Source organism: Cyclopterus lumpus, chromosome 14, assembly GCF_009769545.1.
Source record: "Cyclopterus lumpus isolate fCycLum1 chromosome 14, fCycLum1.pri, whole genome shotgun sequence".
NCBI classification, from domain to species: domain Eukaryota; kingdom Metazoa; phylum Chordata; class Actinopteri; order Perciformes; family Cyclopteridae; genus Cyclopterus; species Cyclopterus lumpus.
Genome location: NC_046979.1, coordinates 15,855,882 through 15,880,477, shown reverse-complemented (window position 1 = coordinate 15,880,477; position 24,596 = coordinate 15,855,882). Strand labels below are relative to the sequence as shown.

Sequence of the window (24,596 nt, the reverse complement as noted above, 5' to 3'; positions counted from 1 at the left end):
ATACATATATATATATATATATATATATATATATAATATATATATATATATATATATATATATATATATATATATATATATATATGAAACATGTGGCTCTGGTCACATGAGTCTACTCTGGTAAAATAATAAAATGTAAATGTCGGCCCGGTGAGGCTTTGCAACACTACAGTAACTGCACATACAGACGTATTTTCCTATAAAAGTGTGATAAAAGATGCTGACTGCTCACACACACACACACACACACACACACACACACTGTACGCTGACGTTGAATGCATGAAGCATCAGTGCTGAGAAAAAGGTGCATTTCTTTGGACGTATTAAAAAATTGAAAGCAACTCTTCCATGTCAAGTCCCAATGGCAGTGGACATGCAGTCACAACGCATCTTGCGTGGCGCAGCTGAGGACTCGCATCCTCTAAATGTTTCAATGAAGAGAGCAGAATTGAAAGGTTTCCGGTGTCTTTACAGCCCTCAGCCGTACAGATTGTACAGATGTATAGTCACAGCGCGGCCAGGAGGTCTTCATGTCGTAGAACCTTGTAGGTCAGCCAGTAGAGGACATTAAACATGAGGAAACTCATGGGGAAAAGAGCTCGGGCGATGGTATCAATCCTCTTTGCTCGATCCACAAAGCGCCTGCGGATGTCATAGAAGCCTAAACCGGGAGGTAAATCGGCAAAGACCGGTGTTGCATCCATTTCCGGTGCAATTCCTGTTGACAGTGCGAGTCCAAAACTCTGGAAGAGTAAACCCTGCTGCGCCAGCTCCTCCTCCTGGAAGGGAAATACAGCACAGAATAAGCACCTGCTCTCAGAGAGAGTCCCACAGCTTCACACAGAACACGGCCTACAGTACGTACCCTGGCGCAGGCGGTGCACTGCTGGGCTAAGGTGGCATGAGCAGCATTGTTTCCTGACATGTGTTTTCCTTTCACCTTACTGTCACAGCTTCCCTGCAACACACACATTGGGCCATCAAACAGACTGCATCACAACCCTGACGGTGCTCAGCACGTGCGTCTCCAACCTCCATCAGCAAGCACTCATCATCTTTGAGACAACTTTCGGTGGCACCTGCATAAGTCCCAACTAATAAATACATATATAAAGGATTCAAGCAGATGTGTTGGTTATTGTGGTATAAATGTTATACGGTATTAATATATCCTGTAGCTGCTGTCACAACGCTTCATTTAGGAAATACTTTATATTCAAAGCTGGTTTGGTCGGCCTTTATTTTCCTCTCCACACGTGTGGCAGCGGGGTGTTCAGAACAGTCGAATGAGATGATGGCTTGGATTTGTTACAGGCCAGCAGCGCCTAGTCTGTAACAGGCGCTGCTGGCGCCTAACCCTAACCCTAACCCTAACCCTGGGGGGTCGGAGTGGGTTGGTTGCACTCACAGGTCTCTGCTGCTGTTGCTCTTTGAGCTTCTTCCGCAGCCTGAAGAACTCCTTGTGCTGCCGCGACACAAAATTAACGGCCGCATACTCCAGCAGTGCAGCAAACACGAAGAGAAGACACACCGCCATCCAGATGTCGATGGCTTTCACGTAGGACACCTGTGACACCGTGAAAGTCACATCAGTCAACATGAGCATTCATGGCATGTTAGGCAAGTGACACGAAAGACAAACGGTGTCAAGAGCAACATACTACATTAAGTTATACTTCACTTAACAACTCGATATTTAACGCAACCACACTGCATATACAAGTCTAATCTTAGAGAACAAAATGTACTACGTTTCAAAAGATATTCATTGTGCAGACGGCCAGTGTTTTTAAAGTGGAGTTGATGCATTAACATGTATTATGATGCAATGAGTAAATAACTAACTAATAATAATCCAGTATTATATACACTACTGTGCTTTACACTCTGAGGTGGGCCGTTCTGCTAAACCAGTACTTTTAGTTGTAATACTTACTGTAAACAATCGTAAATATTGTTAAAATACACATATTCATAACAATTATCTATGCTTTTACTTGTGGTGGATTGTTGTTACATTGTGGCATTCCCACTTTTATTTAAGGAAAAGGATCTGTGTACCTCTTCCACTACTGCATTATTAACCATATATGCAGTCTTGTCTATTTCAATTTCTAGTATGCCATTAATAAGTCATAGTATATTGCGGCAAAAACGTAATAGTTTTGAAACGTATGTTGTGAAAAAGTTATAAAAGATGGATAGCATCCTTTGCTATGTTAATTTCATAGTATTTCATTAAAAAAGTTATAGTGTAAGTCCTAAAAGAATACATGATAAAGCACTGTATAGTATGCCAAAAAAATAAATAATAATAATGTCATTTCAAAAGCCATTGGGTGTTGCATAAAAAAGTCATAACAATGTCACAGTAATATTTGTCATAAAAAGTCATAGAAAAGTCACATTATAATTTTTCACACTAATATGCAATACCAAATGTTGTACAGAATGTCATACAAATTGTATTCAAAGTAAAAGTATAGGATATCCAGAAAGAGTATTAGAAAATATCATAATATAGAATGTCCTAAATATGTCAGAAAAAAAAATCAGAAAAGAGTGATTGTCATAAAGAAAAGGATTATAGTATAGTGTGTTGTAAAGAAATATCTCTAAAAGTAATAGTACACTGTCTTGAAAATGAAAGTCATAGTATACGACGTCTGAAAAAAGATTTCAAGATGTGTCAAAAAAGGAAGGCATAGTATAGAACCAGTAAATATTTAAGAAGAAATGTCATAGTATATTATGACTTTAAAATGTAATAAATAAAGTCTAAGTATATTAGTACTTTAAAACGGAAATAAATAAAGTAACAGTATATTATGTCGTTAATTAAATTAAATCATAGTAGTATTCTGTAAAAAAGTCATAAAAATATCATAGTATGTCCTAAAAAGTCATGAAAAAGTCACAGTATACTGTTAAAAGGTCATTAAAATTCATATCATAGCAAGCCATAAAAAGGTTATAATATAGTATACCATGAATAAGTAATACAAAAATATATATTATAGCAAGCCATAAAAAGGTCATTATATAGTATACCATCAATAAGTAATACAACGTCATGGTATAGAATGTGGTTAAAAAGTCATTACAAAGTATGCTATAGTGACCCCCATAAAAAAGGTCACGGTGGTTGCTTGAAGACTAGTGCAATAAACAGATGCAATGTCCAGTTTCTAACGTGAAAGGTCATTTATTTCTGATGTTGTACATTTTTTCAAAACAAACGTTCTCTGTCAATACTCTTTTATCTTAACCAACAAATGAAAGAAATCAAAACATTCGGTATCATGCACACAAAAACAGCACCTGGCCAGAGTGCTTCCTCCTGAATATATTGGCCTCTCTCCTAATTGACAGCGGCCCTACGCCCCCTAGTGGTGGGAGGTCCAACAAAACAAAAACAAACAAAATGGCTCTTACATATGCCATGAAAAGAAGTAGTAAAGTATTTCACAAGGAGTCAACAGAATCAAAATACAGTCAGCCATGACAAAATGTAATATTATAGTCTGTCAAAAGTGTCATAGAAACATATTGGAATAATGTCATAAAAAGCCATAAAAAAATGTCATAGCATAGTGCATCTGAAAAATTCATAGTGGAATACAAATGTCATAATAAATCAGTGTTGTGAAATTGTCAACTGAGCCAGAAAGAAATCATAGTACAAGGAAACTCGTAGTATGTCGTAAAATAGTATAGTATGAAAGACAAGAACTGATACAAAATCAGAGTATAGTATTTGTTACAAAAAGTCATATAGTACGTCATAAAATGCCATAAAAGTCATAAAAAGTCAGTTTATTATGCCATCGAAAAAGTTATAGTATAGTATTACGTAAAAAGCCCTAATAAGCTTCATTTTGGTCATAAAAATGTCTTTGTAAAGTTTGTCCTAAAAAAGTCAACAACAAAAAAACATGTATAGTACATCCTAAAAACATAATAAAAAGCCACAGTATAGTATTTCATAAAACCGGCAGAGCACAAACCGTGACTTACCTTTGGCAGGGAGGCCCTGGAGCCGGAGCTCTGCGTCGTCATGGTGAGCACTGTGGTGATCCCCAGTCCCACTCTGGCCGGAGCCGCGTCCATGTTGATCCAGAATGAGACCCAGGACAGGATGACGGTGAGCAGGCTCGGTATGTACATCTGGATGAGGTAGTAGCCCATCTGACGCTCCAGGTAGAACTTGACCTCAATGCAGGTGAATTTACCTAACCACAGGAGGAGATACAGGTGCACACTGACAGTCTTATTAGAGGTTTATTGATAGTTTCTATCAAGGGTGTTCCCCGGCAGGTCGTCATGTACCTGTGTTGTAGTGCTTGGTGCAGTAGCCGAGGCCTTTCTCCTCTTTCAGCACAAACTGAGGGAGCGTCAGATCATCGGCCACCTGCACTGCTCCCACGTCCAGCCACTCAAAAATGAGATCGTTCATGGTGTAGCCAACTAGAAGAAAGACAGAGAGACGGTGCACTGTTTGCAATGATGACTATAAACCTGTTGAGAGTGGTTTTTTTTATAGCCTGGCTTCAAAGATGAACTCACAGCTTTCGAGCTGCATTGTACACTTCTGACTGTCCATGGGGAAGTTTTTCAGATCCATGGGGCAGGAAAGGGTAAGAGTCAGCCTGGAACACAGAGACAGCAACACCATAACGGTCCACACACACTCCCGAGGGGAGACCCAGCCAACCCACGGCACTAAGCCTACCGCACCGTCTCCTGCACACTCACCCTCCATCAGGGGTCACATCAAGCAGCTCTATACCGCTCTGACAAAAATAAATCAAATGGGCTTATTATAACCAGTGCAACGCTAACTTCCAGGTCGTCCTGCAAAAAAGAAATCACTCTAGTTTCTGTTGACGACTCTGCTTTTTGTTATTTGTTGAAACTCGATGTCTTTCGCTGATCTCGACACAGCGTCTGGCTGTCTGTGTGAAGGAGAAAGAGGGCATGACTCATTTAGGACCCTAAAAATGTTGTTGGTTGCCAAGTGTAACCCCTTAGGTGTAGGGGTTACTTTGGTTCCGCGATCAGAGAAGCATCATTTAGTTAATGCTTAACATATTTGCTAATAGGGCTTTATACATTGCTTCATCTTTCTTACGTTCTAATGAAAACCATTACGCTACATTTCCCCCCTGCTTTAGTGCCACATTGCTGACCTGATTCTGTCTTAGCCTGCAGTTATTATTCACAGTGGGTGTTGGACAATACAATGACAACTGAACTGAACTGGAGTGAAACAAACATGTTGCAGGACCGTATATAGTTGGAGGTTAAGATGATAACTCATAGAGCTAGAAGCTCAGTTGGCCACATGACAAAACATGGAAATGGATTTGAAATGATAGAGGCCCATCTTGGTGCATTATTCACCCAAAATTAGCAATTTTAAAAGCAAATCACCTGATGCTGTAGAGGACATTTCCATTCTGGAATATACGAAGCAGTTTGTTGTCCGTTGTGACCTCGTGAAAGTTTGCTCCCTTTTCATTGGCAAAGAAGAGGTCAGGTTTCCAAATGGAGTCCAACATTGAGGGGTCAAGGTCCAGAGAGTCATCCGGATACTCTTTGTATGCCAGTCGAGGGTCATTCCACTGCTGTCGCAGAAATACATTGAGCCGGTAATCCTAACGTTTGGAGTTAAGTCATAATTGGAAGTTAAAAAAGTTATAAATGTCTGAAACAAAATATAGAGCCACAAGTGTCATTTATGCCATGGTAGCCATACCATAATGAGATGTCATAAGCACGGTGGTCCTGAGAGCAAATGAACAAACAAATAGCACATAGCTGCAAATACAGTCATCATGTGTTTTAATATGCTTATGTCTATGTGTTGGTGAAGATGTTATCTTGATAGTGATTAGTCTATTTGCATGTGACTTTATGCATATAGGTATTGTGTCAAGGTCATCTAGACGGGAATACATGACATGCAAGAGACTCATGCACCTGCAGGCAAGGAGCACTGTGCACGGCCAAAAATAAATAAATAAACACTGACAAAGAGACTTGAGTGCTCATAACCTGAATGACAGAAAACTCCACTTACAGTCTCATCATTTAAAATGTGATGGCTCTCCCTAGAGGTATTTTACAAAAAGCACGAGTCTTTCCAAAAAAATAATGTCAAACCCTAAACAGTTTCCATGGGCCACATAAATAAAGGACTTCCCTTATTCGACGTGAGACAGAGAGATGAGAAAATCATAGCTGACATTATGCAATGCATTTACAAGATGGTGTTTACAGTCATCAATTAGTCATAATCTCCCGACAGTATGTTTGGGCGTCACGAGAAGTGTTTCCAAACAGTCTGATGCATCTGATAAATGTGCCTACTTTTATTTATATTATACATTTATTTGACAGCTGTACTTACTTTCCAGATTCATATTATTGTTGATTGTATTATTACAAAATGTAATCAACAAATAAATGATGATACATTATTATAAATAAAGCTACCCAGTGTATAAGGTAGTTTAAATTAGACATATTTTTTCCACCATAAGTGACGTTTACACAACAATTAAAATCTAATAATATAGTGTATTATTCTGAAAGGGGCCATTCGACTTGCTACTTTAAGTATATTTTGATGCTAATACTTATGTACTTTCACTGAAATAAAATATTAAATGCAAGATGTATTTGTAACAGATTATTTTTACACTGTTTTATTGCTATTTCTTTACTACGCCGTAATCAGTACATCTACTTTATTTTAGTACTAGAGTAAAAAAAGAGTTAAAGTTCTTCTTCAACCAGTGGTGAAACATGAGACTCAACTTCTGTGACAAGAATCAGTCGCACATGTTGACGATAACACCTGAAAAGCTTTTGAGGCATCGCTGTGACAGCATTGTCTGACACAGTACCGGGTACCGTTTTAAATCTAACTTTCCCTCGCCACCATAGCCAGAAGATTAGTGACGGTGGAATATGTGAAAGAGCTTCATCTGAGACCTGATCGGGGAAAACCAGTGAAAGTGTGGAGCTTTTACTTGTACATAACATAAGAAACCACTGACTTATTACATTTGATATCTTGAAGATAATTGTGATGCGCATTGGCCTGAGGACCTGAATTACGCTTCGTCGTCACATTCGTTGCTGAACAGTTTGCATACGATGCAGCGACCTCTGAAGGTCGCGGTGAAGACAAACAGTCAAAACATGTGTTATTGGTCTGCTGCATGGGAATTCTTACCATAGTTGTTTCGGTGATGGACCCGAAGCTGTTGATGAAGATGTTACAGGTGACATTGACAGGAGGACCTGGCAGAAGCAGATTGTCATCACACATGAAAGTTGCACCGGATTCCTAAATACCACTGACAACGTTTTCTCACATGAGGGGATCACATGAGCAGAAATAAATGACATCTGCTCGCTCTCTTCCTAATGTGCCACGCTGTGTCCTGATAAACAGTCTTATCAAACATAACCAGCATGAAATTGTGTTGTCATTTCCAGTACATTGCAATTAGTGCATCTGTCGACCAGCAAAACTTAACATTTTTCAGAGCCGCATGACCTTAGAGGCAATCATTTATTGATTAGTTTAGTTACATCAGGGTATTTATAGATAATCAACCGTGATTTACCTAGCATCAAGATGTGGAGCAAGTATGAAATATATATGAAATGCGACCCCAGAGGCTGAGGGGGGAGTATGTCGGAGAGAGTCTGCTGACTTTACTCAGATCAAGATTGGACTGAAATGGGCCTGTGGGGTTAGTGCACATTTCTGACAAATATGAAAGAGAAGTCTGTGCAAAAAAACCCGATGACCTCCGGCTGCGGGTCAGCATAGAATCAGTAACAACGCATGACAAAAAGGTCTCCTGTGTGAAAACATCACAGCCTGCAGGACCCTCTCGCTTTTGACCCATCTGTGAAGGATTTGCGCTGCTTCGCTGCCCAAATTGGGATGCAAATCGCACTTTCGCACACCTGTCCTGAGCAAGGAGCTCCTCCCACCGCACGCCACAGTGTGTTACCTTTGAAGTTTGGTCTGATGCGAGCGTCGTAGCCAGATGTGCGTCCCATCAGTTTGTCCAGAAAGTCGGATGGAGAGGGGGGCTTCGCTGCCCTGCTGGGGAGCTTCACCTCCTTACAGAGCACAGACCTGCCAGGTGACAGGACAAGCTACACTGGATGTACTGATGTTTTCTCACAATTTAATATTTAATAGCTCAAATTCTTCTTCATGAAAGCATTTATCTCATTTGTATTAAAGGTGTACAATAACTGTAATTTCAGCTGGAAAGGTGTTTTACTGGTTGGCGACATGAGTTTTGTAATTTAAAGGTGCCATATAGAGTATACTTAACAGGGTTCAGATTAGATTTAATTAATTATTTAGGATATAAGTATGTAACAGTGCTATACAAAGACAGTTAAAATTATCTTTGAAATGATTTTGGCACACGTCTTATCACCTCAAATCAAACACAAGCTTCTGTTCAGTCAATCCTGTGTCTGACATGAATTTGTTTGCATTCAATTATAGATCAAACATATTTAATGCATCTAATTCCAAGAGAACAGTCATGTTGATGTGCCCCTTGGTCAAGGAAGCGCAGAGGTCATCTAGTGTCTTCACACATTCTAAATGTCAAATCGTTTGAGATCAAATAATTGCATTTACAACACATTATTACAATTGCACAACCAAACAGAAAATGTATAAGATAGTTTCTTACCTGCCTTGTAGAAATATGACAAATGACGTCCAGAGCATACACGCGATGTGGAACAGCATTCTTAGTGTAGTAGAAACGACAGATGTCACACCAACGGAGGGAAGAACAACTGAAAAAGAAAAGAAAAGCAGAGATGCAGCAAACTTGTTGTTGCTCCTGCAGCCGGGCTCTGTCTTCTGGACTCAGCTGAGCCTCCCTCCCTCTCTGGAAGTGTAAAATACAGGAAGCTGCTGCTGTATAATTCAAAATGCCTGTTTGTGTGGACGACTTCAAGCTTCATCTCTTTTTCATAGCCATATGCATGTTCAAAGAATTACTGCAAGAATATTTAAAGAGACACAACCATTTCCAAAGCAGTGGCCCACACTGCTTTCCCTCATGGCACCAGATCAGCCGTGATGTTTACTTTTTGCTACAAAAAATAAAATTATTTATACAAATAAATATTATATTTTTTAATAAGGCATCATGTTTTCAATTCCACAAAGAATTTCAACCACTCTTTCACTGCCAATAATAAAGATTATTGTCCTGAAACACAATGAGAGAAATATAAATGACACTGATATCTTCCTCGTTAGCCATTTAATTTAATATTAATTTATATTTAATATAAAATTGTTGCAAAAAAAAAAAAAAGCCAGTACCATCAGAATATAATCCAATATAGTCCAATAGAAAACATGGGTTTACTGATCTTTAGGAGGAACCGGATCATTCAAATCAAAACTTAATTGCCTAAAAGTATGAGCCTCCTCCAAGACTGCAGACTGAAAACACAAGGTTGTTGTTGCATTCAAAAGGAGACGGGATGAGGGTTCGGCTCTCAATTAATTCAAGTGTAACATGTTTCTGTAAGAGTCAGTACACATCCAGAGCTTACGCATCTTTAACAGAGCTGTCCAACGTTTCTGGTCTAATTATTTCATCTTCAAATCGCCAAGGCAAATACAAATATGAATGTGGAAGCTCATGTTTATGCCTCCATACAGAGGGGGGAGGCAGTTCAGCCATTTACTCATGCAACATTTATGTCAAAGAAAGCAATGGGACGTTATGGCTGCACGTGTTTTGCCTCACTTGAAAGGCCATTCCACACTTCGCTCTGGAGCCCAGTGTCAAATAGGATAAGAAATGTGTGAGAATACAGAACACAAATGCAATCCTAATAACAAGAAGCCCACAGCATAAGAAAAGCAAGAAGAAAAAAAGCCCATTGTTTCTGCATGCTTGAACATTTTTACCTCCGGACAGGATTAAGTAGGCCAAGCTTCATTTTAATGCTGTTCTTGTTGGAGTGCACATTGACTGCCTAATTAGATCCTACTTGTACACTGGGAAGTGTACTTGTCAGATTTCCTTCATACAAGCCTGCCTGTGCCCAGTGCTTTCAGCTGAGGTTAGACCCGCAACACACCTCACATTAAAAAAGGTCCGCGCTGTACGAGCAAAGGGAATCTGTGAAGCAGTATGCGATGATTAAAATGCTTCGGGACAGATGAGCTCAACCACACAGCCTTTAACCACCATCACAGCTCAGAATGCAGGTCAAGTTATACGTCGTCATCGTCAGTGATAATATCTAGGAGCAAAATGAGAAGGATTGTATCACTCCATTTTAAAAATAGCCTTTATTGCAACTTCTCTCACGACAAGCTGCCCTGATCATACAGAGGAAAACAATAATCCATGCTCAGCATTTTCAGCCTGGTGTGGAAAAGCAGGACAATCATATCTTGACCATAATTTAGTTATTTATTTTTAAGCATGAGCAAAACGCTGGGTGGAAAATGAGACAAATGTTTCCTAGATAGAAAAATAAAGAAAACAAACAAAAACCGGTGCAGCGGATACAAATATGAAAAATATCTCATAATCTTTAACATGAATCTTCCTATTTTGTATGTATGATCAGTTGTGTCTTAAAGACTGTGGCGATGGCTGCCAGAGTTCAGTCTTCACATGATGCTCCCCCCTCACAATCGGCGCCGGCCACCATCTTAATCGTCATGGATGTTGAACAGTTTGGCCACTTCGTTCAGATCTACGTGCTGCTCTCCATCCTTGATGATCTACAAACAACAAACGATTGACAATGACCAAACCGATAAATTGATCACCTTACTGTGAAACATATTTTCCGACAGTAATGTACCTTCCTTGCGACGGGCATCCTGTTGAACACGTTCCACAGGATAATGCCCACCACCACTTTGTCTCTCAGGTAGAAGATGACTCCTTTTCCGTACTCGTCTTTCTGCAGCACCGCAGGGGGAGCAGGCGTTGGAGAGGCCACTGGGCTAACGGCCGTGTCCTCCGTTTCACTTTCTGACCGGATCCCAGTTCCTGCAATACATTCAACACATAAGGCTAAATCTGAGCCTCGGTGCTCAAGTTTCTTGGGTTAATTCTTTATGCTTTCTAGGATAGGTTTCATAAATACCTGACTTCTCTGTCGCAGCCTTCGGTGTATCTTTGGATGTGGCTTTGGCAAACACTCCGACTGTCGGTAGGCTGCTGTCAACGATCCCAATTGCCTCGTAGCCAACATCAGGACCCAGGTCACTCCTGCGAGAGGCCATGAGATTGGAAAGCATGTTGAGGGAATAATTTCATTCAAAGCTCTCGGAACAAGAAGCAGTCTTTCCCCACTGATTTTGAATTCCTCCACTTTACAAGAGGTCCTAGTGCAAAATATGAAAGATATACTTTATTTCAAACAAATGTCTTTAAGCCGATATTAATCCCTATAAACCGATAACGGGACAAGACTTTGGTAACTTTTGGTTTCCATTTGTGGTCCAAGAAGTAATGACCAGTCACATTTTAGCGTCATTGGCCAAAATACAGTCTGGGAACCCATCGGCTATCATCTGATAACGATTTAGTTCATTGACCATTTCTCTGCCTTCATATGCAGATATCCGTTTATAGAGACGAGACACCAGAGGCAGAATCATTATCAGACCGACAGCAGATGGGCGCAAAGGATTATCTCAACTATATTTTCAAAGCAAAAACATCTTCTGCAAAATTCAGTTAAAAATAGTCAAATGTATATTTGTGTGTAGTTAGAAAAACACACACACACACACACACACACACACACACACACACACACACACACACACACACACACACACACACACACACACACACACACACACACACACACACACACACACACACACACACACACACACACACACACACACACACACACACACACACACACACACACACACACACACACACACACACACACACACACACACACACACACACACACACACACACACACACACACACACAGTGAGTAATGAGGGCTGCAATTTCTTAATTTGGTTCAGAATTGAGGGAAAAATATACAGATGGCAGCTGCTAAACATGTCGTCGCCATCGGTTTATGTCCACCAAAAGTGCTTATTTTTGCTACTGGCAGGCACAGATTGTTATTATTGTCTGACAACACTATGGAACGGACTTCTACAGGGAAATAAACGGTCACTTTCCCATAAAGTTTCTGGCCGCAGAGACATGCGGCGATGCACTCAGCTGTGTCATCACTTGCGGGCCCTACTGGCCCGTGGCTGGTTAAGGGCAGTTAGTGAGGAGTCAGCAGGCAGTCATTACCTTTTTAAAACATTAACAGGTCCTTGAGCATGCGGATATAACTGGCCAACCAAAATATCATGCTGCAGCAGAATGAAAGATTGGTTGTGATTCACACAAATTTAAGGATGCATGCATAAAAGAAAGCAACTATAACTTATTATAAACCATGTGGTAAGAAAAAAAACTTGATTTCTCTGTAGTGTCCTTTCATTAATGTTGTTAGACACTTATGACAATCTGAAACGACCAGTGGCAAATACAAGGACTTTAATTGGACGTAAATTGGCGGTGCACAATATTATAATACAGCCAGTGATTGGCTGCAGACGTTTTGCTCAATACTGTACCAATTTTATAAAAATGGCTGAAAACATGGAAAAATCCAGATGCTACCCCTGAAATATAAAAAACTAATGAACGACTTTAAAACGAACTAACTGACCAATGCTGCTGAATTATGAAGTGTGTCCAGGATGATCACTGCAGACACATTACACTGGCATTCATAGGAATAGCAACATATCATCTGACAACATCTGCTGTCACAGTAGTTTGTCTATTGTGTTTGCTTGTTTTTTGGACTGCAATGAACTCATGTTGACAGCAGCGTGCCATATTTCACCAGCTTCTAAAAACAAGTAGACACTGCATTCATCTGTGTAATTAAACCAGCATTCCACACGCTGGTTTAATTTTTGGCAACGCACTTGAATATCTGCTCGAGTGATGTTTTTGAAAGAGTTATTAAATGTATTATGGGCTTGAAAAATGCAACCGTCTGCTGTAAAACCCGACCATAATGTCCTCTAAAGGCTGTTTAAATATTTTAGAACTTAATGGTATTCAAGACTTCAAAGCAATCATGCATGTACATCTGAATTCTAAAAGGATTACATCTGAGTCATTTGCAAAATCGTACATGCTGCCTCAGTGCCCACTTATATAAATGCAGTCAATGAATGTGGACCAGTGCAATCAACAATTCAGACTGTCCCTCGCATTCACAAATATCGTCCTTCATTTCCACTTCAAGCTGGTTTCATAGCTTGCAGCTACAGCTCTCATTGGACAAATGGTTTGAATTGGTGAACCATGAAAACCTTGACTTAGCATCACAAGCAGGACATAGAAAGTACCCATAATACCCACCAGAACATAGACTGATGCCAGTAGGGTTTGTTGGCTCCGGTCATGTTCTCTCCTGCTAGTCTTCCACTCACAACGGCGTGATCGTGGTGCTCCACTCGTCTGCGGCCCAGTCTGATGTCATAGAAACAGGCAGCATCTCCGGCCTAAATCCAGACAAGAGGGATTGAGGATATGTGGGATGGATTAAATTACTAACTATATAATATATATATATATATATATATATATATATATATATATATATATATAATATAATTGCATTACATATCTATAGAGGTGCATTGCTTCAAGAACATGACCCGACTTTACCTCAAGGGGGTATATAATAAAAGATATGACATGGCATATATTTATGAAACCTTGTATATGGCTCACCTTCATCAGTCAACATTATAGTACTTCTTCTTTTATCAAATCAATAAAAGTGGGTTTGTCCAATTGGAATAACACAGCAGAGTCATATAACTAAGACGTTAACTTGCTTGTGTCTGAGCTTTTCAAAGGACATATTACATTTAAAATTGGCATATGGGGGTTCAACATCAACAGCAGAATTGCTAGTTTACTAGTGACAAGTTTCACTCAATGAAGTATAGATGGACTTTAATTTCCAAAGCCAGTAAAAATCAGTCACTGTTTCAGTATTACATGACCCTGTTGGAACACTTCCACTATCTTATGATCATTAACTTACCACCCAAATATTGGATCTAGCTTGTAACTCTGCATTGACTCGGAAGCCACCGAAGTCAGAGTCCACCTCCAGACCTGCTGACTTAGCAAGATCAACATTGGGCTCCAGGCCAACAGCTGCAACAATGTGGTCAGTTTTCACCTATAACGTGAAGCACAAGATAATCAATAACTCACGAGCCATTTCCTGAATTACACTGGGGAAAAAACCTGCACCTACCAATCGGCCATCTTTCAGTTGGATTTCTAATTTTTCATCTTTGCAGACCACAGATTTCACCAAAGCTTCGGAGATGACTTTCACACCCTCTAGAAGACACAATGAAGAATGTCATAAATGAAGAAATGAGGACATTCAACTAGATATGAAAGTTCAGATGTTCAGAAGTACAAAATGATCAAAAACCTTTCTTGACTTTTTCTGTCGTCCAGTTGCTCAGGTACTCGGGCAACACTTTCCCCATGTTGCCCTTCTCAGGGAACATCTGTATCACCTCCAGGTCACACTCAGTTGCTGAAGAAAAGAAGAAAGAGGTAAGTGATACGAAAACAGGACAATGAATGAATTCTGTTAAACTTTTATTCATGTCCTCATTTTGACAGTAGTCTTACATCTCCTGCCAAGGGCACAGGCCAGCTCGCTGCCCAAGAAGCCACCCCCAATGATTGTGATTGACTTGATGTTTCTGGAGACCTTATCCAATGATTTGAAGTCCTCAACCTGTGGAGGAGAACCTCATGCATATCAAATTGACCCTCTTTTTGGTAGTAATATGTCCATATTAAAATGGCCACATGAGTGTGGTAACTTGTCTGTGCAACAATGAAAGGACCTAAATGAATGAATTATAAGAATAGTGGACCAACAAAAGTAAACGTTGCACACACTTAATACCATTAGAGTTACGGAGCCAAGTATCTGCATTTCGTGTTGTTTCCATGATTTTAGTATAAAAAATGAAAACGTTGCATCATTTGAGACAAAGCTATGAAATTGTGACCTATTCAAGAGTTGTTGTTTTAACACCTCCAAACAACTTTCTCAAAATCTCCATAATGTCATACTTTTACTACTAGAACCAAGATGTGCAACTTTTTATTTCTTTGCTTTTTACCGTCAGCCAGAATTTCCAAAACTGAAAGGATATCGCCCCCTTGTGGCTAAACACTGACCTTGCGGAACAACGTTGTCCTCTTCATCACCTCCTCTCCTGCTCTTTCAATGACCTGTAGACTTCTAGGCACACCACCTGAAAGCAAACAGTTGAAATCAGCTTCCACCAGGTTTAAACCACACATGGCATTACTTGCCTTTGAGAGAGGCTTACCTGTAGCAATCAAACACTTGTCATATGAAATCTCAGTATTATCGTCCAGTTTGATTTTGTTTCCTCTCACATCCATGTGAACCACCTAAAATGGATTGAAGCATGTACTGTTGTCAAACCTCTCAATAAAGTCAAAAAGTGCATTCACATCAGCCAATGAAATTCCTCACTTCTATTAATACTACTTGTGTTCACTGTACATAATCATCACAGCACATTGTAGTATGTGACTGGTAAAAGAAAACAAATACAAACCAACCGTTTTGCTGGTGAGAACTGCCACTCCACCATTTTCTGCACCATCTAATTCTTCTGCACTTATGTAAAATGATGGTGGCTGGAAGTAGATACTGAAAAATAAAATACAAAAGCATTAAAATCGTTGAACATCTTTCTTATAAATGCCATACAAATAAATCAAATAAAGCAAAGCAATGTCACAGGGAAACTGTCTAACTCAATGTAATGACCACTTGTGCTAGCAGAGAGACATATTGTAAGAAAGGCACCGCAAGAGAGAAATAATTCAAGAAACCAAAAGCACACAATACATGAACCTAAACTCACCTCCTTTCTTTTCCATTCCACTGTTTGAAACGCAGTGTTTCCGTCACACTGGGATCATCAGAGAACCACAGTTCCTTAGAAAGAGGGGGTCTCATGTATGGAGGGACTGGCTCATCAGTCACAATCAATACCTGGTAGCAACAATTCCAAAGAAAAGGCAGAGACAGGACATGAGGACAAGGATGGAGAATCTCCAGTTCAGCAAAATGAAGGATGCACTGAATGCTGACCTTGGCACCGGGGTCTCTGGCTCGAATGGACCGGGCAGCAGCGAAAGAGGCGGTACCTCCACCGATAAGGAGGTAGGGTGTGTGTGAGGGGAACTGGAGAGAGGCCGGTAGGGAGTCTCCTGGAGTTTGCACGAGAGAGCGACAGCAAGCCAGAGAGAAAGTGTAATAAAAAAATTTGAAAAAAAATAAAAATAAAAAGGAGAGAGAGAGAGAGACAAAAAGCAGAAGCAGGAGAAAGAGACAAAGTCAGTGTATGATCTTGGATTCTCATCTATACCTATGACTTACAGAAACACACCTGAAAGGAGTAAATGGAAAAATAAATTAAATTAACCATTATCATTACACAAACAATATAAAAAGACACAAAAAGCAAGGGAAAAAGCTGTAATGGGGAAAACAAATTAAAAACATTAATAGAAAGAAAAGTGAAACATGAACAGATAGGGAGAAAAGCTGTTATGGCAAAACATTGTACAAATATAAAGTAGGAGAAAAGGTGTTTGAAATGAACAGAATGGGAAAAAGTATCGCTGTATGCCCGCTTCCCCTCTCCAACCGAGACTGGACTACGGTCTCACCGCTTTCTGCCACAACTTCCGGTTGAGGCTCTGTCGGCTCTGCTGCGAGGCTTTCTGCTGCTGCTGTAGGTTCTGTTAGTAAAACCGGAGCAGTAACACGTGAGGACACAATGAACCCTTGTTTGTGGTAAATGTACATCACCATGCACAGAGAGTGCTTACCACTCTCCGCCACAGGTGCAGGGGGCGGCTCTGTAAACTCAGCTGGGGACGACTCAGAGGGGGGTGATGGTTCTAATAGTATAGTGGCAAAGATCACCAGATTACAAGATCACCTTGGATGTGCACTACAGTTGAAGGAGTAAATTATTAGATCAGAGTATCCCGTCTGCTCAGATCTTACCCTCCTCAACTACAGGTGCTGCAGATGGTTCTGCTGCCTCTTCTGGGGGAGCTTCTACGACTGGCTCCTCTGCTGTTGAGGTAATCCATAGTATGGGTTAAGATTGAATTATTTTAGGGATTATTTAAGGGGAAGACCATTAGGACCCATGCTTTTCCTCGGCTTTACCCTGGGAACATTCTGCAGAACATGCAAACTAAACGCGTGGAAGCTGCCCAATTTGTGGTTCCATTCGGCAAAGACGCTCACACTGTATGCCGTCAAAGAGCCGAGTATGGGGTTGTAATCTTTGTGCCTGTTGATGACGTTTAAAAGTACCAGAAACCTTTCTGTTAACTCTGCTGTGAAGACTTTTTGTATCTTAGACGCATCATGAAAGACATTTGTAGATAAGAAATGAAACCAGCTTCAAAGGGAAGCTTCCCATTATGAACAATAATTTCACCTTAAAAAGTAAAACTCTTGAGTACTATATCAGGACAAAGTTTCACAAAGAATGACACATTCACAAAAAATGCCAGACAGGAAGACTTCAATTTTCTATCACGAAATAACAAAGCACCGCCAGAAACAAAAAGATAGCGAGAACTCCAACGACTGTGTCTCACAAAATAAGAAATATTAACAGTTCATAATGGAGGTGAGTATGTGAGTGTCCAAGGTTGTGCAGAAAACGAAATAAAAAACATTTTCCATTTGAGGGAGATTAAGCTTTATCATTATCTGAACCCAAACAATGTGAAAAAGACATGAACAGATAGGGAGAACAAGCTGTTATGGCAAACAATTGTAAACATATAAAAAGTAGGAGAAAAGGTGTTTGAAATGAACAGAATGGGAAAAAGTATCGCTGTATGCCCGCTTCCCCTCTCCAACCGAGACTGGACTACGGTCTCACCGCTCTCTTCCGGTTGAGGCTCTGTCGGCTCTGCTGCGAGGCTTTCTGCTGCTGCTGCTGTAGGTTCTGTTAGTAAAACCGGAGCAGTAACACGTGAGGACACAATAAACCCTTGTTTGTGGTAAATGTACATCACCATGCACAGAGAGTGCTTACCACTCTCCGCCACAGGTGCAGGGGGCGGCTCTGTAAGCTCAGCTGGGGACGGCTCAGAGGGGGGTGATGGTTCTGGTAGTATGGTGGCAATATTAAATGAAAACCTCTGATGTACACTACAGATAATATCTGAAAGACTTCATTATCTGAGCTGTAGTATGTATCTACGAGACACAGACTCAGAAGGAAAAGCAGAGGTGTAAATGGCACCTTAATATATTTACAAGTAAGTTAATTAAATAGATCAGAGGATCCTTTCTTCTCAAGTCTTACCCTCCTCAACTACAGGTGCTGCAGATGGTTCTGCTGCCTCCTCTGCAGATGCTTCTACCATTGGCTCATCTGCTGTTGAGGCAATCCAGACTACGGGTTTAAATTTAATTCTTTACGACATTATTGAAGGGGAAAATACTCAGGATCCATGCGTTTCCTCAGCTTTACTCTAGGAACATTCTGCAGAGCATGCAAATTAGACACAATACCATGTGGAAGCTGCCCAAAGAGAGACGTAGATACTGTGTACCATCAAGGAGCTGTGCATAGTGTTGAACACAGCTGTGAAGACTTATCTTAGGCACAGCATGACATGGTTTGAAGGAAAGAAATAAAGTGAACTTCAAAGGGCAGCTTCCAGTTATGAACAATGATATGATATTAGTGGAAAATAAACATGTTGAGTACTATGCCAGGACAAAGATTCACAGAAAATGTCAAACCATGTTACATCACAAATATTACAAAGCACCCAAGGAGCCAAGATATTTGGAGACAATACTGACAACTCCAACAACTGTGTCCCATTACAACAGAAAGATGTTGAGTTCAGAGTAGAAGTGAGTATCCAAAGATGTACTGAAACTGTCAAGGGTTAATGTGCAAGGTGAGTAAAGTAAATGGAACCGAACAGAACACACTGAGCATGAAACATGCATCACTAAATACAAGAAGGTGAACGAAACATAACGCATGCAACGAGAGGAAAAAGTCCCAGTTTATGCAGTAAACTAAAGACAATACAAGGTAAGATTCCAGAGAGCCTTGTGTATGAAACATGCCATCAAAATAAAAGTGCATCTTTAACATATTACACATTATATGTGGGACAATTGTGAACAGTAATGACTTTTTGTTTTTATGTTAGATTTTGTTCTGGGCTGTTTGAGACCAAAAAATAAATCATGAAATTTGAGAATTGCATATTTTATTGCCATCGCATGTGAATCTTTAACATTTTTGTACCCTACAAATATATCTTAGGAAGGCCGGGAAGCCATTGTTACAGTTTAACATCTTCAGACATAAAACAATAGATTTGGTAGGGGCACAGACAAAATGGACAATAGATCACATGATTAAAAGGCTCAAACTGATGTCATCATTTTTCATTACTTGCCCTTGTTGGGGAAACTTGGAGCTTTCTAGTAAATCTGAGTAATAGGTATGATTGATTATGGTTGTTAACCAGGAGCAGGGTGGAGATACCCGACTAAGCTTACAAGTGAGATCAATCACATGATATCTGTTAGGTGCCAATTGTACATGTTCTGTCCACCATCCGAGCTCCAGCGACCAAAATCATTCAAATCTAAGCTAAAATTGCTTCCCACGCAATGAAAATGACAAAAATGGCAATAAACTATGCACTTCTCAAAATTCAGCCACAATATTTTACAGAACTTATTATTAGGTCTTGTTCTTTGATTAGACAGAATGACCCAGGTGTGTACCACCCTGACTGTACCACTTGGTGTCACCATTTCTGAGACCTCAGTACTCTTTTAAGTACAGAGTACTTTGTGTGTACAAAGTGTGATAGTACACATAATTCCAGAACAAGTAGGCTTTCCTATTCCTTTTTGGATCAAACACACTGTTTATAGAGGAGGCACATATTATGCATGCATGTAGGGGTATAGAAAAGTATGCAGCCAACCTGGGGGGGGTTCTGTTGTTTCAATGGGGGCCAGTATTTCCACATCAGGGGCGGGAGGGCTCGGCTCTTCTGGTGAAAGTGCTGCTTGAGGTTCTGGCTCAGCGACGGCTGGTTTATCAGTGAGAGAGAGAACAGGATTTAAAGCAAGTGATGTAAACTAATCTACCACTAATTTAAAATCAGTTTGTTTTGCAGTCTCAAACTCTGCCGTCTACTTTGCAATGAAGAGGCAGCTAAACTGTGCACGACAGAGTCTGCCGATTCCACGCCTACGCTTAGACCAAATAACCATGATTAACATTTTTTTTTTTTTTTAAACAGAGTTTCACAGCGAATACATTACAGGCAGTCAACCTCAAACAAGAACATCTTCATATTATTATCTTACTTTTTTTTGTACTGTGGGCTTGAACGATAGTGCCACGTCATAAATTATTCAACCGCCTGCGTTTAAATTAGCATAAGTAACGCCTCAACTCAAAAGTAATGGAATATACAATCCTTATTTAAATGAATAACTCTAGACAAATTGTAGATGACTCATATGACAGGTCTGGACTATATGTAAAATGTGTGTGTAAGAGAAATTTCAATATACAAAAATATGTGTGCATTTGGCCAGTTCTCCTAAATCACTTGTACAAGCCGCTTAAAAACTAATCTGTTCATATTAATGGTTCTTGAATGATACCCAAAGCTCTTAGGATGTTTGTAGCCCATGCATAGCTCTTTGTTCATTGTGGTGAATATATATGTATCATGGTTAAGTTTTCCTATCCATAAACTAATTAACAGAGTTGGAGTTTGATCTATACATATCTACTCAAATAATATGGGAATCATTCACCCTCTGTCTCAGTGGCTTAAACTAAACTAAATACTAATCACAACAGTGAAACTGTTAATTGTTCCTCTCTAGTAAAAACACATAACAGATGAATGCTGTTGCTCTGATAGAAATATCGTAAGAGTTGTTTGTGGATTGAAGTAAAAGGGTCAAATTGTTATTATCACAAAAATCAGACTCACCAGGAGGCTCTGATTGGATGGGTATGGCTGGTTCCTCTGTGGCTTGTTTATGTGGTCTGGATGAAATTTCATCAATACGGTCCTGATATCTTTGGTGGTCTCCCTTGATGGTTCGGTATGCCTGTGAAAACAGACAAGTGTTCAGCCATGAATATTTGTGAACTACCTGCTTTTCAATACATGTACTGTATGTTATGACGAAGCTAACTCACGTATACTCCACCACCAACGCAGGTCACTCCAACCAGAAGAAAGTACATCTGGTTTTCTCTACCTCCCCCTGCAGGCCCGGTGGACATGTGACCCGCAGGTACACATGATGGCATTTTGCCATTGTTTAACCCTGAAAACATAGACAAAGAAATAAAAATTCTGATTAGTGAATAATCTAAGTCGAACAACCTTAACGTTGGTCACAAAAGTAATCCAAAGACAGGTCAATCGTAGTAGCAGTACATCCCCACATCTTGCATTATGATACACACACACATCACCAATACACTCAAATTAGACTAACAGTTGAAATGTGTCACGTTTTTGGTTAACATTTCTTATTTGTGGGGTTGAGTATGGTAAAACATTAAAATTGGTTCATTTGATATGGCTGGAGTTGCACTATAGTCTCAGTTTTGGTTTACGTTGATCAGGCTCAGTTTGTAGCTATCTGACTGACAATGCCACTTAATCAATGTATATATTAATTGTTCATAACATCTCATTTTGCTATACAACGCCAACAACTATGAGGAGACTATGTAGTAAGCGTGACACTACGTTTCCTTTCTATGGTTAATATAGCATGTGGATTGAATAATAAATAATAATAATAACTAATAATATAACATTAGGCATATTATGTGGATTCCAATCCAAGATAACATTACATTTCTAGTCAGTATAAGCTTGAACTTTTGCATTCCCCCAAATGAAGGACCTGGCACATTCTGCTGTGTGCTTGTAAACTGAGTTTCATAAAGACGAGTTGAGTTTTGAGACTTGAATCTTCATAATTATCAACCTCTCTCATGAACAACAGTCCTCTAATAACTCCCCACCGCTTCCCTTCTTCCGTATTGTACATTAAACCCATTAACAAGGGGATACTAAGCAAAGGGACACGTTTGCACATGCTGTGCTTTATGCTCTCAGGGTCACAAGAGGCTAGCTAGTTAAATTAGGTCCAGATATGGAGCAACACCATTAATACGCATACTGAAAACCAGCGCTGTATGAAACACATAAGTTAAGTTATATGTGCGTCAGTGACACGAGTTTATTTTCATTCTCTGGCGTTGCTTTCTGACACATTTCCAGGCGAGAGCTGCGACCAGTGGCGTGTAATACGGTTTGAGCCATTGACTAACAGTTAGCGTAGTTACTGCGTGTTGCCATTTGCTAATTTGCTCAGTTAACGTTAGCTTTGAAACAGCCACACGAAGGTCAAAATACCCGGACTGGGCCATCAAAAGGTTCCCCGTGCGGTTTAACAACCTGTCGACATTGGGCGACATTATGCGACAAGCAATGCGTGTTTTAATTGAGGCAAGCTAACGAGAAGACACCACGTCCCCCTCCTAACGTCAGTTACTTAACTCACCTGCTCTTCTCACATTCTGCCGGCACAGAGTTGAGGAGGCTCGAGCGAGGGGTGCAAGCTTTTTCCATACAGTTCTACATTTCAGCATTGCGGCTCAGCTCCGCTGTAACGGCTCCCAGTTTACAAGCGGACCCGTCGGACACGAACACTAACTAGTTAACGTTAATTAAACCCTACAGCCAGCACGCACTGACAAACAGCAGCACCGCGTTACGAGCCAAGGCCAGAGACAGGAGACAGGTCAAACGTTTCAGGGGAGTCATGGGTAATGATAAAGACTCTTTGAATGCGGAAGATTGGTCACCCCTGGAAAACTAGGGAGCATAACGGCATTAGAAAAAAGATGGCGTCGCCGATGATATCAGTGACAGTGTTGACCGCGACTTGTCATTGTTTTGTTGTTGTGTTTGTCCTATGGTGGATCACATTTTTTTCTGATCATACAGTCAATAGCTATGTAGTTAATTGTTATGTTATGTTAGATTCGTACTCTATTAAATGCTCTTACATCGAGTCTCAGCCGGGTACTAATCTTTACTTCAAGACTCTTTGGTAACTGTCACGCTCTCAGTTCTTCTTCTTGACATTTCTACAGTTTACATGCAGCCACAATGTACTACTGCTGCCCTCTACCGTATATTTAACATGTAGCACTGTTAAGAAAAGTTTCCTAGGTTGTTTTTTTACTAAGAGAGACGGAGAATTAAAAAAGCACGAGGTCGTGTAAATACATGGTAACATAATAAGGATTTATTAAAATACATTTCATTCAAAACATGATTGGTAGAATGGTTTTACTTAGTGTGTACATAATACATATTGGATTTGTTTTTTTAACTAAAAGTTAAGTACCATTAAATCATGGAGCCCTTTAAATTGTTAATCAGTCAAGTGTGAAATTAGGCAAAATTACAGTTGCATTGCACATGCCTGTTACTGTATTACAACAAAGGTATTTAATAAATGCAATAAAGGACTTTATACGTTCAACAAACAAATGAAAGTATACTGGTAGAAATCAGTCTTTACTTTAACCTAGCACAGAGTACATCCATCCATCCATTTTCAATACCGCTTATCCTCATTAGGGTCGCGGGGGCGCTGGAGCCTATCCCAGCTGACAGGAAAAAGAAGCAAAGAAGAAGAAAACAAAAGAAAACAAGCTTTCAAATATATGTATTGTTTTAAGATGAGTTGAATGGGTTTAGCACAACTCGTGTTGATAGCCAATCACAAAAGCTGAGTTTTTATTGTATATTAAACATCTGTCTTTGAAAAAAGTGGCAGCTGTGGGCATGCTGACAAATAAAAGGCTCCAACAGGGAACCATAAGGCGGTTCCTATATGTTATTATGCAATCATCTCAATATCAAACAATGTTCCTGCTGCTAATACCTTCAAGTATTATAAAAAGTTGTAGACTTAGCTAATTTGAATCCTGCAAGAATTAATTATTGGGCCACTTAGGGCAAAAATCATACCGCAGCAACAACACTCACATAAAGTCAATTTGGTATATATGTAATAACGTTCTACAGTTTGATATTTCTTTCTTTGAACTGGGTTTACTATTGATTATATAGTCTTGCATTCGGTCATCAGTTAGCTTAATGTTGAATAGTCTATGAGTCAACTAAATGGATGCAGGGATGTGATTAAGATAAAATAAGATAAGAACTTTATTCATCCCCAGATTATCTTTGATAATTATAGTCTTTGGTCTGAGACGCAGG

The 24,596-nt window shown here is 39.8% G+C and overlaps 2 protein-coding genes across 5 annotated transcripts; both read right to left on the bottom strand.

Annotated features, from left to right (window-relative positions):
* Positions 1-129: 129 nt before the first annotated feature.
* LOC117742684 (glycine receptor subunit alpha-4-like) lies at positions 130-8,815 on the bottom strand. The gene is made up of 9 exons (XM_034550257.1): positions 8,745-8,815; positions 8,040-8,167; positions 7,247-7,314; positions 5,437-5,660; positions 4,570-4,652; positions 4,333-4,470; positions 4,021-4,235; positions 1,412-1,570; positions 130-782 (listed from the first exon to the last, which is right to left on the bottom strand). Exons 1-9 carry the CDS (start codon positions 8,801-8,803, stop codon positions 510-512), a joined length of 1,347 nt encoding a protein of 448 aa, XP_034406148.1. The 5' UTR covers positions 8,804-8,815; the 3' UTR covers positions 130-509.
* A 1,541-nt stretch (positions 8,816-10,356) lies between these two features.
* aifm1 (apoptosis inducing factor mitochondrion associated 1) lies at positions 10,357-23,421 on the bottom strand. 4 transcript variants are annotated; one of them, XM_034550282.1, is made up of 23 exons: positions 22,864-23,421; positions 21,479-21,609; positions 21,267-21,387; positions 20,238-20,345; positions 18,578-18,649; positions 18,305-18,376; positions 18,149-18,214; positions 17,251-17,322; positions 17,070-17,141; positions 16,908-16,979; positions 16,327-16,445; positions 16,097-16,227; positions 15,789-15,879; positions 15,530-15,614; positions 15,375-15,451; positions 14,814-14,922; positions 14,608-14,715; positions 14,422-14,510; positions 14,203-14,343; positions 13,509-13,651; positions 11,188-11,312; positions 10,900-11,090; positions 10,357-10,816 (listed from the first exon to the last, which is right to left on the bottom strand). In XM_034550282.1, the coding sequence occupies exons 1-23, from the start codon at positions 22,949-22,951 to the stop codon at positions 10,745-10,747; spliced, it is 2,355 nt and encodes a 784-aa protein (XP_034406173.1). In that variant the 5' UTR covers positions 22,952-23,421; the 3' UTR covers positions 10,357-10,744. The 4 variants fall into 4 exon arrangements, with proteins under 4 accessions (XP_034406173.1, XP_034406175.1, XP_034406174.1 ...); XM_034550284.1 differs by lacking the exons at positions 17,070-17,141; positions 17,251-17,322; positions 18,149-18,214 and having other exon boundaries at positions 22,864-23,419; XM_034550283.1 differs by lacking the exons at positions 18,149-18,214; positions 18,305-18,376; positions 18,578-18,649 and having other exon boundaries at positions 22,864-23,419.
* Positions 23,422-24,596: the final 1,175 nt, after the last annotated feature.

What these genes read in the sequence shown, in the direction of transcription:
- LOC117742684 (XM_034550257.1), bottom strand. Translation starts at nt 8,803, where the DNA reads ATGCTGTTCCACATCGCGTGTATGCTCTGGACGTCATTTGTCATATTT. An exon ending in GTCATATTTCTACAAGGCAG is followed by an intron (nt 8,168 to 8,744) that starts GTAAGAAACTAT and finishes GTCACCTGGCAG; the next exon opens with GTCTGTGCTCTGTAAGGAGG. An exon ending in AGCAACAGCAGCAGAGACCT is followed by an intron (nt 783 to 1,411) that starts GTGAGTGCAACC and finishes TTTCCCTTCCAG; the next exon opens with GAGGAGGAGCTGGCGCAGCA.
- aifm1 (XM_034550282.1), bottom strand. Translation starts at nt 22,951, where the DNA reads ATGCTGAAATGTAGAACTGTATGGAAAAAGCTTGCACCCCTCGCTCGA. An exon ending in GGACAACGTTGTTCCGCAAG is followed by an intron (nt 14,923 to 15,374) that starts GTCAGTGTTTAG and finishes TCTCCTCCACAG; the next exon opens with GTTGAGGACTTCAAATCATT. An exon ending in TGGCATCAGTCTATGTTCTG is followed by an intron (nt 11,313 to 13,508) that starts GTGGGTATTATG and finishes GGCCTCTCGCAG; the next exon opens with GAGTGACCTGGGTCCTGATG.